At 43.6% G+C, this 15,644-nt stretch overlaps 1 protein-coding gene across 1 annotated transcript in view; it reads right to left on the bottom strand.

Annotated features, from left to right (window-relative positions):
* MGAT4D (MGAT4 family member D) overlaps positions 1–15,421 on the bottom strand; it is a 52,291-nt gene extending 36,870 nt beyond the window's left edge. Inside the window, exon 1 of the mRNA XM_032593067.1 lies at positions 15,328–15,421. Coding sequence (XP_032448958.1) covers positions 15,328–15,421 — 94 coding nt within the window. The remainder of the gene's footprint in view (positions 1–15,327) is intronic.
* Between the last annotated feature and the right edge of the window lie 223 nt (positions 15,422–15,644).

Genomic DNA, 15,644 nt, shown 5'->3' with positions numbered 1-15,644 from the left:
AATTTCATCTGCACATATCAATCACTCAGTCACGATTAGATGGAGGATTTGCTGCTCGGAACTAATTTTTTCTCAGCAACCTTGTGAAGGCCTCCTAATTTGGGCCCCCGAATCGATCCAGCTGACCCAGTGAATAGGCAGATGTCTGGGACCGGTCAGTTTACTGGTTGGCAATTTGTGTGGGTTGTCACTGCCCTCACAGTGCAATACTAGGAATACTGCATATTCTCTACAGATGGAAAGACGGGGCTATAGCTGAGAGATCACAAACCATTTGGTTTCAGTAGACAGTGGGGTGTGAAGAATAGAAGCAACTTGCTGTTTCTTCCTGCAACACGGTGACGAAGTGTTCAGAATTCATTTACGATTCCAAGGAAAGCCTGAGTTTTTCTTTGGGCAGGACTGCTCTTGTCAGGGGCTTCTACAGCTCACTAGCCAGAACAGTCGCCTGGCCACTCAATTCATTCATATGTTCAACAAATATTTATTAAACTAAATAATGTTACATGTCCTGTGGGTATGACAATGCACAGAACAGACAGAACTCCTGATCCCCTTGGAACTTACATCCTACTGGAAGGAAAAAAAAGAATAAGTGAATTATACATTTTATTAGAAAGATGGTAAGTACAAGAAAAATATAAAGCAGGGAAAAAGGATACAGAGTGTTGATGATGGCTGGGTTGGGGAGGTTTTAACTGTCAACAGGGTGATCAGAGAAGGCTTTTCTAAGGAGGTAACATGTGAGCACAGACAGGAACAAAGTAAAGGAAGGAATGCTGCAAGTAACTCTGGTGCAGCGAGAAGAGCATGTGCAAAAGCCCCGAGGCAGGAGTGCACCCATTATTTCCAGAAATAGCGTGCAGCCCAGTGTGGTTGAAGCAAAATGAATGACAGGAAGAGTAGTAGGTGATAAAATCACAAAGCCACCGTTGTAAGGACTTTAGCTTTTACTTGAAGCAAAGTGGAGACCCAACAGAAGTCCATAAGCACAGACTCAAATAATCTGATTTACATCAGGACAGGTTCCTTCTAACTGCTGTGTGAAAAACAGAATTAGAGAAACTGAGACTGAAGAAGGGAGATCAGGGGAGAGATGTCTGTGGCTTAGAAAATATTGTTAGGATAAGTGGTGAGGAATGGTTTAATTTTGGATATATTTTGAAGGGAAAGAAAATAGAATTTGCTGACATTGAATGTAGGACATGAAAAAAGAGATAATGATATTCTGAGCAACTAGAAGAAGGGAATAGCCATTTACTATGACGGAGAAGGTGAAGGGAGCAAGCTTTGGTGCGAATTCTAGGAGTCTGGCTGGAGATGTATGAGATTTGAGGTGCTTCTCACACATCTCAGTAGGTAGCTCCACACGTGAGTCTGGCAGGAGGACTGGCCTGACCTGGACATATACATTTAGAGAGCCCTGTTTAGATTCAGGAGATCACTTAGGGGAATGAGGATGAGTAGAGAAGAGATGAGGTCCAAGGGCTAAATCCTGGGGCACCCCAAGTTACAGGGTGAATAAATGAGAGAAGACAGTAACAAAGCTAAGATGGATTAGCTGGTGAGGCAAGAGGAAACTCGTGTGTGTGTGAACCTGGAAACCAAGTGAGGAAAGTGTTTCAAGGAGACGAAAGGCATCAACTGTCAGCTGCTGCTGAACAGGACGAGGGGGATGAGGACGGGGTGGACGGTGACTCAGCAGTGTGCAGTCGCCAGTGGCTGTGCAGCAGTGAAGTGAAAGCCTAGAGCTGGATGGGTTCAGGAGAAAGCAGGAGGAGAGGGCTTAGAAACAGGGCATCTAGACAACTCTTTCGAGGAGTTTTGCCATGAGAGGGGGTAGGATGATGGGCAGTAACTAGGGTGGGAGTGGAAGCGAGAGAGAGAGAGAGAGAGAGAGAGAGTTCTTCATTTTCCTTCATAGGATGGGAAAGAAACACAATGTTTGTATACAGATGGATGTGATCCGGGAAAAGGGAGAAAACTGGAGATACGTGTGAAAGTAGACAAGAGGAAATGGCATCCGGTATGCGAGGGGAAGGTGGGCTTCAGCCAGAAGCACAGATAGTTGCAGCCATAATGGGACAGAACTCAGGATGCCTGGCCCTTAGCTACCCCAACGATGGTGGGATTTCCATTGACTATGGAACTTCTGGAAGCTCTCTTCCCATTGCTTCTAGTTGTCAGTGAAATAGGAAGTACGGTCATCAACTGAGAGTGAGGGGAGGAGGAGGTACTGGGGCCTGAAGAGAAAGAAGTATGGAATAGTTTCCTGGGAGAGCAGGAGGGCAGACAGGACAGGGAAATGTAGCATGGTTCTGATGCAGCCTCCAGGGCCTGCCGGAGTTCAGGGGGTCATGAATTCGAAGTGAGACCGTCACCGTGGCTGTTTATTTCACTCCAGCCACATTCAGTCATCAGGAGGCAGATGCAGAGTAAAAGGAGGACAGGATTTCACCAGGGTGTGATTTAGCCAAGTGGATATAACTGACAAAGAACCAAGGGACTTGAGGGTGTACACTAGGGAGCTGTTATAATGATTGTCCATGGAATCGAAACCTGATGAGGAAGAACACCGTGAGGGGGAGGCATGTGAAAAGGTAGATGAATCAACAGATTGTAGGTCTCGGTGTGTCAAAAGATTACAGTAGTTGGGGTACTAAAGACAACGGCCTGGAAATTTGGGAGGTGGTGGTCAGAGATTTGGTTGCATGAAATGGAGATTACGGAAACATGGCAATTATTGCTAATGAGGGAGAGTGACCCGAGAGTTTAAAGATGATTGCAGAAGGAGAGAAAGTGGGGTATCACTTGATATCGTCAGGGTAAATAATGAGGCATCTTGGGAAGAAAGGTGAGAGAAAGATTTGGAAGCAACAATGAGAGGAAAGGTGGGCATCTACCCTACCTTGAGAACAAATGGTGTGGGAGAGAAAACACCACTCTTTGAGAACAGTGTCCTCAGGCAAGTGTCCTCAGTGTCTCAGAAGCAGTGTCCTCAGGCAAGAGCTAATTTCAGTGAAAGAAAGAGGGCAAAAGAAACTTTAAGGGATGAAGACATAGACAATGCTTATAATGGCCGTGAGCTCTAGTGAGCAGTCAAGGCTTTTGGGCACTGGGAAGGCTGGGGAGTAGAACTGGAAAGGTGGGGGGCACAATGCGTAGAACCATGTGTGGATTAGAGTCCAGAAGAGGATTAACGTGGGAGTCAGGGGCTGGGATAAAGGGCTTAATGAGATCAACTTTGATGGTCTCAACGTAGAATGTGGGGACAACATGGTGAGCGTTGGGAAGACAGACGGATGTGTATCTATCTTGTCAGGGGCTCCAGGAACACCGCTGTTCTTTCTTGAGCTTTATTGATGGAGGTGTGAGGGCGAGGGGTGGGTGTCTTACTCTGACCATTAGGGTCTCTGGGACTCTCTTTTGCCCCTGATGACAGAGGCATTGAGACTGGGAGGAGAGGTCTTAACTCTGAGCACATGCAGCTCCCTACTGAATTAGCTGCAGTCTTGGAAGTCAAGTAATTTTAGGTGATGCATTGCAGGCCCAAACAATATCACAGCTCTGTAAGTGAAAAAGAGGCTGAGGTTGCACATGGATGAGCAATCTGTGGTGTTTGCCGCCATAGTCAGGGAGATAAGAGATAGCCCAAAGAAGTCGGGAGCCTATAATGGGCGTGTGTGTGTGTGTGTGTGTGTGTGTGTGTGTGTGTGTGTCTGCCTGTCTGTCTCATCTCCTCTTCCCTCTTTCTCTCACTTTCCTTCATTCCTTCTCCATGAAGTTGCTACAGTAACACAGGACTCAGGAGCCAATTCTGCCTAATGAATAATGAAGAGCAATGAGTTGGAAGGAACCCAAAGCCTTGAATGAAGTTAGGGAGAAGAGTCTCCCTACCAGCCTATTATTTAAATGTTAAACCACTGCTGTTTTGGATACCTGTTAACACATTGGAACTTGCATTCTAATGGATACAAAGCAACTAGAATATGGCCCAGAGAAAATAAGGGAACAGGGGCCCCAACTGGCTCAGTCAGAAGAGTACCATCTTGGGGTCATGAGTTCCTGCTTCATGTGGAGAGTAGAGATTACTTAAATAAATAAAACTTTTGAAAAAAGACAAGAGGAAAAGAAGGGAACAGAGCAGCTTCCAATCTTGGCTGCTTTGTTAAAATATTTAAACATTTAATTAGATAAGCAATTCATAGGTTGAAACACACACACACACACACACACACACACACACGATAATCACCTCTAATGTTTTGTTTTACATGGTTCTAGACTTTACCCTACTTTTTTTTCTGTCATATAAAAATCAGATAGAATAACGCAGGGGAAAAGGCATTAAGTTAAAGTGATTCCCTTTATGCTGAAAAAGGTATAATCTATGATGAAAACAACATAGTTATTTTTTAAGTAGTCAAATACCAAAATACATAAAGAAAAAACTATTAGAGACAAGAATATAGGATATTGTATTTCAATTAGGAAAAGCATAGGAAATGGCTAACAGTTTGGATAGAAAAAAGGTAAATTCACAGTTTAGAAAATAAATTTCAGATGGGTTTTTTTTTAATTAGGGTAAAATATGAAACTGTAAAAGTGATGGTGGTATTTTTGGGTAGAAACACGTAATACTTTTTTCATTCATCTGCCTCGTATGAACCAAGGGCACACACTGTCCAGCCAGTGTCAAAACTGGATAATGCCACTCCCCTGCTCAAAATCCTCCAGAGATTTCTCCTCACACTTAGTAAAATCAGCAAAGCCCTCACCATGACAGGATCAGTCCTCTGACCCTCCCTGGCTTCATCTCCTACCTGTTCTGCCCCACTCAGGGGGAGCTCAGCTCCAGCCACACTGGTGGCTGTTCCTCACAGGAATCACCCTCCTACCTTGGGGCTTTGACTTTTGCAATTTTCTGAGCAGGCACTGTTTGTCCCCCAGATATTGATATGGCTAGAGTTTTCCAATTTCATTCAGTTTTCTGTTAAAATGTTACCTCCTCTGAGAAGCCTACCCTGCCACCCTATATGAAACAGTACCCCTTTCTCACTCCTCTCTTACCCTTCCCCATCCCCAAATTTCTCATCACTACCAGACTTTCTGTTATGTATATGCTGTTGGGGTTTTTTGTTTGTTTGTTTGTTTTGTTTTTTGTATTTACTGTTTTTATGTCTCTCTCCAGAGCTCTTTAGAATGCAAGCTTGAGAATAGCAAGAATTTGGGGGGTTTTGGTACTAAATTCCCAATGTCCGAAACAGTAATAGGCATATAGCCCCTCACAAATATATGCTGAAATGAATGAACAAATTAATGCATGGACTTGCCAACATAGTAACTGAGTGATTTTTAAAAAAAATTTTTTTAATGTTTATTTTTGACAGAGAGAGAGAGACAGAGAGACAGAGCATGAGTGGGGGAGGGGCAGAGAGAGAAAGGGAGACACAGAATCTGAAGCAGGCTCCAGGCTCTGAGCTGTCAGCACAGAGCCCGAGGCGGGGCTCGAACTCACAGACAGAGAGATCATGACCTGAGCCGAAGTCGGACGCTCAACTGACTGAGCCACCCAGGTGCCCCCTTTTTAATTTTTTAAATGTTTATTTATTTGAGTGATTTTTAAACTGAATTGTGCTTTAATCAAAAGAACTGCAGCTATCCCAGATAAATCTTGAATATTCATAAGGTAGATACTGCTTGAAGATTTTTACAAACTTTAGAAGTAGACATAGTTTAACCAGTATAACACTATTCCTGGGGCTCCTGGAGTGATATGCTCTTTGCAAATTGGATCATGTGTTTGAAATTGATACATCATGGGTGATGCAACATGTCTAAGCTTCCCCAATGTAAGTCAGTCCCTGAGGGATCAATTTGGTAAACGTGAAAAGAAAGAGTTTTCTCTAGAGGAAACAGTATTTGCAGAAACATCCATGCAAAAAAGGTAAAAGAGATATTCCCTAGTCTTACATCTGCTTCTTCTATATTTTTACTTGATAATTCAACAAGAAAAATATTTATATTATTTGTGTATTCATTCAGGTATTTTGTGAGGATGAAATGTTATAAAAATATGTTGCAAAGGTTTGAAATTAATAATAATATGATGTTTTGAGTCAATTGTGGTGAAATTATAAAAACAGACACCAGTCCATGTGTGCAATGGGCCAATGTGACTTCCACCCATCAGAAAGGGGCCAGGTGAGGTCCTAAGTACCACTGACTTTTGCAAGAGTCTGAGGCACAGCCCCCCAGTAGAAATAAAACGTAAGACTCTTTTGTAATTTTAAATTTTCTGTAGCCACACTTAAAAAAGTAAGAAGAGGGGCGCCTGGGTGGCTCAGTCGGTTGGGCGGCCGACTTCGGCTCAGGTCATGATCTCGCAGTCCGTGAGTTAGAGCCCCGCGTCGGGCTCTGTGCTGGCAGCTCAGAGCCTGGAGCCTGTTTCAGATTCTGTGTCTCCCTCTCTCTGACCCTCCCCTGTTCATGCTCTGTCTCTCCCTGTCTCAAAAATAAATAAAACGTTAAAAAATAAAAAAAAAAAGTAGGAAGAAGCAAGGTAATTGTAAAGAATATATTTAATGTAATTCAATATACCTGAAACATATAATCACCATAAAAAATAATTAATGGAATAGTTTACATTCTTTTTGTACTAAGTAGACTAAATCCTGTGTATATTTTATACTTGTAGTACATCTTCATTTGCATGCTAAATTTTAATGGTAACTGACATGCAGTCTTAACAAAACAATAAAACTTTGCTTAGTGGAGAAATATTTTGCACTGCTTCAATCCTTACATTTAAATTAGTTAAAACAAAATTTAAAATTCAGTGCCTCAGTTGCACTAACCATATTTCAAGTGCTCAACAGCCACCTAGTTAGGGGTCACCATACTGGACAGCAGGTCTATGGCACCAGCTGTGAGGTTATTACAAATGCAGTATCTCATGGGGCACCTGGGTGGCTCAGTCAGTTAAGCATCTGAATCTTGGTCTTGGCTCAGGTCATGATCTCGCAATTTTGTGAGTTCAAGCAGGCTGTTAGTGCAGAGCCTGCTTGGGATTCTCTCTCTCTCCTCTCTCTGCCCCTCCCCTGCTCGTGTTCTCTCTCTCTCCCTCTCTTTCTCAAAATAAATAAAAAATAAACTTGAAAAAAAAAAGAGAAATGCAGTATTTCAAACTGCACCCCAGACTTACTGAGTCAGAGTCTGAACTTTAATAAGATTCACAGGTGACTGGTGTGCACGTTCAAATTTGAGAAGCACTGTTATCAGTCTCTTTAATTGTTTTATCTTTCTCATCATTGGCTTTACCATAGTGTAGATCATTATTGCTTCTAGCTGCGCTATTGTAACTGCCTCTTAATTAGTCTCTCACCGCCAATCCACACTTAATCTTCTGGAAATACTTCCCAAAGACTTTAAATGGTTCTCTGAATGTTTACTGAATAAAGTCCAAACTGCTTGCCTTAGTATACAAGGTCCTATCCATATGGCCATGACCTGACTTTCCCACTCTGTTTCATTCACTAAATACCTCCAGCAATGAGAAGCATCCCAGGGTCTGCATTCTTTCTGCCATGTAATACTTACCACGTGTCATTCACTGAGCTATGTGAAAGGTAAACAAACATGGATAAGTCAGGTTCCTGCTCTAAATTACCTGACAAGACATGGGGGAAGGAGCGTATATTTAAACAACCAGTTAGTGTAATTGTGAAAACAGAGTTATGCTCAAATACAGAGGCAAAGGGAGGCAGAAATGCTTAACTAGTAAGGAAGACTGAGGAGTGGGGGAGGGAGGGAAAAAGGTCTCAGAGCAGAGGAAATATTTGAGAATTTGAAGAATGTATAGAATTTTGCAACACAGCAAAGGGCAGGGAAGGCCATTTCAAACTAAGAAAATAACAACATAAATGCATAAGTATGAAATGGCAGGACGTTCTGAGGGGAAAGCAAGTAATTCACTCGGGGTAGAAAGAGAGGAGAACGAATGGCATAAAGTGAAAGTATTGGCAGACCACTTCAAATTTATTATTCATTTATTTGTACCAAACATGGTTCCAAAGAAAGACTATCTGAGGCAGCTGGTAGGAGATGAAGTTAAAAAGGTACAATACATTTTGTATTATTCCAGCCCACATAGACTTTGCAATAATCAAATTACACTACAAACCATGCTCTTTGAACTCTCTCTGAGTAGTCCCTCTGTGCATGAGATTTTTATGATGAACTATTTCAGACATTGCAAAGAGTATGTAAAACAGTCTGAGACAAGAATGAACATCCATGAAGTCACTACCTTAGACTTAAAAATATTCCATCTGTTTCCTTCCAAGATCATGTTCCCCTTCCTCCCCACTCCCAGATCAGCAGAATTTTGAATTTTGTATTAATCATCCATTGCTTTTAAGTGTTACCACTTTTGCAAGCTGATGCACATTTGTTTTTAGACATTAGTCAAAAAATAATACTTATATGTATTCTTCTATACTTGTTCCTTTTGCTTAATTTATGTTTTTGAAATCAATCCAGGGGCGCCTGGGTGGCTCAGTCGGTTGAGCGTCCGACTTCGGCTCAGGTCATGATCTCACGGTCCGTGAGTTCGAGCCCCGTGTCAGGCTCTGTGCTGACAGCTCAGAGCCTGGAGCCTGTTTCAGATTCTGTGTCTCCCTCTCTCTCTGACCCTCCCCCGTTCATGCTCTGTCTCTCTCTGTCTCAAGAGTAAATAAACATTAAAAAAAAAAATTAAAAAGAAAAAAAAGAAATCAATCCATACTGGTAAGTCAAGCTCTAGTTCATTCATTTTTACTACATTAAATGTGCCATTGTTTTGAACATACAACAACATATTTACCTCTTCTACCCTTGCTGAACACTTACAAAAAATGCAACCAAGGATACACCACATATGTGTTCAAGAATTTCCCTTGGATATTATCTGGTGGTAGGGATGTTATTCTAAACACTGAACAACGTGCATGGCCTGGGTACCGATCACCAAGAAGAGGACTTGGCCATAAACCACTGAGTAAAGCTGCGCACCAGTGTCAGCCCTGACTAGCAGAAAAATTGCTAGGACAGAGGAAATGCACGTCACAGAATGAAAGTGATTGAATGTATACGCCCCACTCCCAAGGGGAGTGTGTGTAAATTCCTGCACTTCCATATCCTCACCAAATGTCTGATTTCCTAAATTTAAAAATCTGAAAGGTATGAAAGGGTATCTTGTGTTTTTAATTTGCATTTCCTTAATTGCTAATGAAGTTCTCCATGTTTATTCAACATTTAAGTTACACTTGCCCTTAGAGCCTACTTTGCTGATAACAATATAGCTATACCAACCTTCTTTTGGGTCAGGTTGCTGATATAAATTTTTCCATCCCTCTTCCAACATTTCCAGGTCTTTGAAGTTCAAATGTATCCCTTGTAAACAACATTAAGTTTGGTTTTGTTTTTATATCCAGTCAGAAAATACTGTAATTTCCTCTTTGGAGCATTTACTATAATGAGTGATATTGTTATGCATTATTTTGCTATTAGTTTAGTAGTCAGACTAGATTTCAATCTGAGTCCTTGACTTATTGCAGTCTCATACAAATTCTTACATTCTCACTTTTCATCAGTGCTGCTAGTCTGTACCATTTAACTCCACTGACCCCTCTCCTATCTTGTGATTGTTGTCAAGCATTGTTGTTCTAGATATACTTTAAATTCCACAAGACATTCCAATTATTGTCTTTTTTTTAAATTTTTTTTAACATTTATTCATTTTTGAGACAGAGAGAGACAGGGCATGAACAGGGGAGGGGCAGAGAGAGAGGGAGACACAGAATCCGAAGCAGGCTCCAGGCTCTGAGCTGTCAGCACAGAGCCCAACGCGGGGCTCGAACTCACGGACCGTGAGATCATGACCTGAGCTGAAGTCGGACGTTTAACCGACCAAGCCACCCAGGCGCCCCTCCAATTATTGTCTTGAATGGACCCCATTTGCATCGTGGACTCTGCTGATGTAGAGCTACAGCTGGGACCACTCTCCTTACCACTTCTGCTCCATGGCATTTTGTACGCATATTCTCACAAGGTCATCCACTTTGGTATTTATGTACATACTACAACACATATAGTTACAACAGTAGATACTATGTACTTATCCCGCTTGGATAGGATGGAGGCTGCTTTCCCTCTACCAATGGTAGAAAGTGAGACCCCAAGAAATTCATTTATAAAGTTTGGGTGCTCCAGAATGAGCCCTCTTTTCACCAAGTCAATGGCTGGAGAGGATTTCTACCCTGAAAATTGCTGAACTGCCAAACTAACAAAATGTCTCATGCTGACAGATGAAAAGGGGCAGGAGAGTGGGAGAGAAACTGCTAAGCTAAGAGAAAACGTCTGTGAAGTACCCTGCATGCAGCTAGAAATGGCAAAGATGCATGAGTCAGCTATGGCTCAAGTGCATACTGCAGGTCCTGAAGAGGGCCACCTGCTAGGCAAGAAAGTCCTAGCAACAAGAGGCTGTGGCAAGGGCAGCGCAAGGAAGGGGGCCCTCAGGCAGATGGATACCCCACACCAGGGAATGGGAAGTGAGGAGACCCCAGCAGATCTCAGAAGTAGTCACAAACTACTGCGTAAGAGTCAGCACTGGATTTCTGCCACACATAAGCACTCTCCAGAGAGACTGAAACCATCAGGCTGCCATCACGCAAGGAAACCTCTGTCCCTGCACCCCTTCCCACCCCAATACCACAGGGGTACAGAGCAAGGGTGGAGGAAGGGTGCAGCAGATTATATTTTCCAAAGATGCTACAACAGTATGTCCCACAGCAAATGCTCTTCTGCAGTCACCCGTCAAGAGGTATTCAGTTTCTCTGTTCTCTCAACTCTGGGCGAACCCATGGTGGTTTTAAACAGACCAGCAGACTACGGCAGAGGTAAGGCAGTACTAATTTGGGGGGCAGTTTCCTAACTGGCTTGGAAACTAACACTTCCTGCCTTTTGAAGGGTAGTTGCCTTATAAAAAGTAAAACTCTGCTGAGACCACAATGCTATGAGGAGCCCATGCCAAGTGGTGAGGCCATGGAGGATAAGCCACCATGTGGGGAGACAAGAGAAATGCCAGAGTGAGAAAGCCTCTTAGGAGATCCTCCAGCCCCAAGGACCCCAGCTGATACCATTGCAGATCACAAATCACTCAGCAGAGCCCATCCTAAATTTCTGATTTAAATTTCTTTGTAAACCAAGAGTTAAACAAAATTATTGTTTTTAAGCCACTAAGATTTGGGGAAGTTTTACACCAATCCCAGGACAAGTGTCTCAGAACACATCATTTTCTTCTCTTGCCATGGAGTTTTCCTAGAACCACAAGACTGGTCTGTCTCGCAGAAAAAGGAAAAGAAAGCCCTTAATTGACTATGAGGTTAAAGTTCTAAAAAGAATGGGATAGGGTCTCTAGTAACAGGAATGAGACTGTTTGAATAACCAAAAATAAACAAAAGAGATACAGAATACGTCTTAAATATCACTATGAATCTCTGTGCCAACAGAATAGGGTGTTTGACGGAACACACACGGGCAATTATTGGGAAAACAAAAGTCACTCATATTTATAACCCTCACAAGTTGAACTGCTTCTAAACATCAGTTACAAGGGGTATGGGGTGGCGCCTGGATGATTCAGTTGGTTAAGGGCCTGACTCTTGATTTCGGCTCAGGTCATGACCTCATGGTTCGTAGGATCAAGTCCCACATCGGGCTCTGTGCTATTAGCTTGGGATCCTCTCTCCTCTCTATGACCCTCCCCTGTTTGTACTCTCTCTCTTTCTCTCTCTCTCGAATTCAATGAATATTTTTAAAAAGTCAATTACAGGGGTGCCTGGCTGGCTCAGTTGGTTGAGCATCCAGCTCTTGGTTTCGGCTCAGGTCATGGTCTCACAGTTTTGTGAGTTCAAGCTCTGCATCTGGCTCTGTGCTGGCAGCACGGAGCTGCTTGGGATTCTCTCTCCCTCCCTCTCTTTCTGCCCCTTCCCTGCTCACACGGTCTCTGTCTCTCTCAAAATAAATAAACTTAAAGTAAATCAATTACATGTGGCTGTAAGAGTACTGGCATTTATTTTAAAATGTCTTAAAAATGCATTCTGATTGTTTCTATATTCTCAAGTGAACTGAGTACCATATGCTTCCTATCATTTCAGTGTTCTTGCTTTCATATTTACACTGTACAAATTCTTTTGATTTTTAATAACTTTATACATACAAAAGAAAAATGTGGAATACATAGGTAAGCTCTGTAGCATAATGTGAGATGAACCCAGGTAACCTATCACCCAAGCTACTAACTAGAATACTGCCCAGTGCCTTTGCTTCCAAGAGTGGATCCCTGCCCCATCCCATGTCACTAATGTCACTACTCTCCTGAGCTACCTGTTTATTGTTCCTTTGCTTTTTAGAGTACAGTTTTTATCAACTTATATACGTCCCTTCACTATGTGCTATTTAGTTTGGCTTGTTCCTGGACTCTGTGTGCTGACATCCGGTCTTCATGTGCCCCTTCTAGATCCTCTTTGGTTTGATTAAAACCAGAAGTCTGCTACTTGTCCCAGACTTCCTTACCAGCCATGCTCTCATCACATTTTCCCAAGGGGAGGCAGTTGTGCCAGACTGGAGGCTGCAAAAAGGTGGAGTCCTCCTGCTTCTGGTGGTTCCTCCACCGAACTGCTAGCTCCTGCTGGAGTGTCAGATGTTCAGGCAGCAGCAGGCCAACTGCAGCCCCACTATTGCCAATGGTAGTGGCAGGCCAGTGCTGGCTTTTCCAGGGAGGTAGCTTTTCCATGGGCAGCGGCACTAAATGCTGCATTACCCAGAAACACACTCAGGAGAGGATCTGGAATTGGTTATCTGCCCTACATGGGCTTATGTGCCCTACTTGGGCTTAAATGCAGGGATAGCCTACCACCTGCCAGAGAAGACGGGATACTGGAAGTCTGGGACAGGCACTGGCAAAACACTTACCTAAGTGGTCTTCTGTGCTTGACCGGGAAGTGCCTTCTCAGACTGTAGCCTGCAGAGGAAGTGGCTGCGGCATTCACCAATAATATAGGAATGAGGACTTTAAGGATTACAAGTGGATGGGTGTTTCTTCCTGTACTGAAGAACTTCATCAGCATTTCTGACACTGTGAAACTCTCCTCCTTGAAATATTTTCTTGGCTCTCTCAGTTTCCTAGTTTTTCCTTGACTTTGAAATGTTAGTATTCCCCAGGGCTCAGTCTTTGGAATCTTTCCTTATCTATGTCAACTCCCTATATGATCTCATTCAATCTCGTAGCTTTAAATACTGTATGCTGACAGCTCTCCAATTTTTGTCCCCAGTCCTGACCCAGAATGACATAGCCAATCTCCTATTAATACTTTCATTGGGATGTCTAATAGGCGCCATGGAAATACTCATTTCACCCCGATCTGCCCTTGTCCCGGCCTTCACCATTCCAGTACATGGCACCTCCACTTCTCCAGCTGTCTGAAGTCCACAGTTTCATTTTAATAATATTAACTGTATTAAAATGCCTTCTGAGGTTACTAAAGTGAATTGCCTTCCAAGATTACTAGAAAAAGGAGTTTATGTTTTGCTTTCTCATTATGAGTTATGATTTATTTTTGTTATAAAAGTGCAAATTGTTTATTGTCCTAAAATACATAAAAACACATTTGGCTAACGTTCCTTATAGAAAATGAAACAGAGAGAAAGTGTACAAAATGATCAAATATTAGTAGCATGAATCAGATCAATTAATACACATGTCTAATCTCTGAAACAAACGGAATAGAATGTCGATATTGTGTGTACATGACAAAATTAAGTATTAATTAGAGGAATAAAGCCACTTCCACACTTGATCCTTGACACGACCACCAAGGTTACATTGTGTGAATCTGAGTCATAAGTGTGTTTAGTAAGAATGAAAATTCGGTGTGCCTGGGTGGCTCAGTCCAGTAGGCCTCCCACTCTTGATTCTGGCTCAGGTCATGATCTCACAGTGTGTAAGTTTGAGCCCCAGGTCAGGCTCTGTGCTGACAGCATGGAGCCTGCTTGGGATTCTCTCTCTCCCTCTCTCTCTCCCTGCCCCTTCTCCTGCTTGTGTGCTCTCTAAATAAACAAACAAACAAACAAACAAACATTAAAAAAATGAATGAAAATTTAACCTGAAACAACCTAAGAGCAATCTTGGAAGACTTAATATATTTACAGGATTCTTGAGCTTAAATTCAAAATCCAATTATATGGACGCTAAAATGTTACACTAGACATTGGACAAGAAGAGCTGAAAGATAAAATACAGGAAATCTAGTTAAATTTGAATTTCAGACGAACAATAAATCTTTTAGTATAAATATATCCCGTGCAATTTTTTAAAACTTATTTTTAAAAAGAGAACGAGTGAGTGGGAGAGAGGGGCAGAGGGAGAGAGAATCCTAAGCAGGTTCCAAGCTCGGCGCCAAGCAGGTGGGGGTGGGAGGGCTTGATCCCACAACCCTGGGATCACGACCTGAGCCAAAATCAAGGGTCAGATGGATGCTCAACTGACACTACGCCACCCAGGAGTCCTACCTCCCACCTCAACCCCCGTGCAATGTTCATACTAAAAACTTACTCATTGTTTATCTAAAGTTCAAATTTCACTGGGCAAATTTCAAATTGAGAACCCCATAAACAAAATGAATTAAAATCTTGGTGTTTCAAAGTTGCAATGCAAGACACATGGCCCACTTGAGAATGTTCGGCTGCTATACCAGTGCTCTAAGTTGTCTCTCTCCATCATCTCACCCCTTTTCGGCTTCGCAAAAAAATACTCTCAGGAGCCTTCAAAGGTGGCTCCATAATCTAACGGTGGAACACGAAAGTGGAAAGAGTTCTTAAGTCGGACATTCACCCGTTTCTGGAAACGATGGGAAAGAGGAAGACGCTGGTGGCGGCAGGGAGTCAGGGAACACCCTGGGCCGTTGAACCTTGGGAGGGAAACCGAGTGCGCAGGCAGGAGGGCGTCGGGAGGTCCCCACAGGCCAATCGGTTAGCGCGCGCGCCTGGCGGGGGTCGCGGCCGCCGGGGTAAACTAGGGGCGTCGGTTACAGCTTAACCGCCGCCGGTCGGACCGGAGCCTGGGGTCGGGGGTAGGGCTACAATTGTAAAACACCTTATAGGAGAGTGGGTGACAGTGTCAGGCTCTCACGTCGCCCCCCCTTCTCTTCCACCCGGCCGCCCCGGCAATCCCGGAGCCCCGAAGTCGGAGGGGCGGCAAAGGGGGCGGAGAAGCCACCCTCAGCTTACTAGTTTGAGTCATCCTGGAGATGCAGAAGCAGGAGAAGCTGAAAAGCACGAAGGCGGCCAGCGCGATCAGCACGTTCACGTGCTTCGTCCTCATGGAGCCGGCCTGACGCGGGCGACTGCGGCGCGGCGAGTGGAGGCAACAAGCAGCGCCCCCAGCAGCGGAGGATGAGCGCGCGCCGCCGCGCCTGCGCCTCTGGACGCGCGCTCCCGCGCCCCCTTGTCCTCCCTGTGTCGGTGAGGACCTCAGCACGCCTGTCCTTCCGCTCAGCACTTAGCATCCCGAACCCCTTGCTAGGACTAAGGGTAGTTAAATGCCA

This window comes from Lynx canadensis, chromosome B1 (assembly GCF_007474595.2).
Source record: "Lynx canadensis isolate LIC74 chromosome B1, mLynCan4.pri.v2, whole genome shotgun sequence".
NCBI lineage: Eukaryota > Metazoa > Chordata > Mammalia > Carnivora > Felidae > Lynx > Lynx canadensis.
The sequence above is the reverse complement of the archived record's forward strand: the minus strand, read 5'-3'. Positions and strand labels throughout refer to the sequence as shown.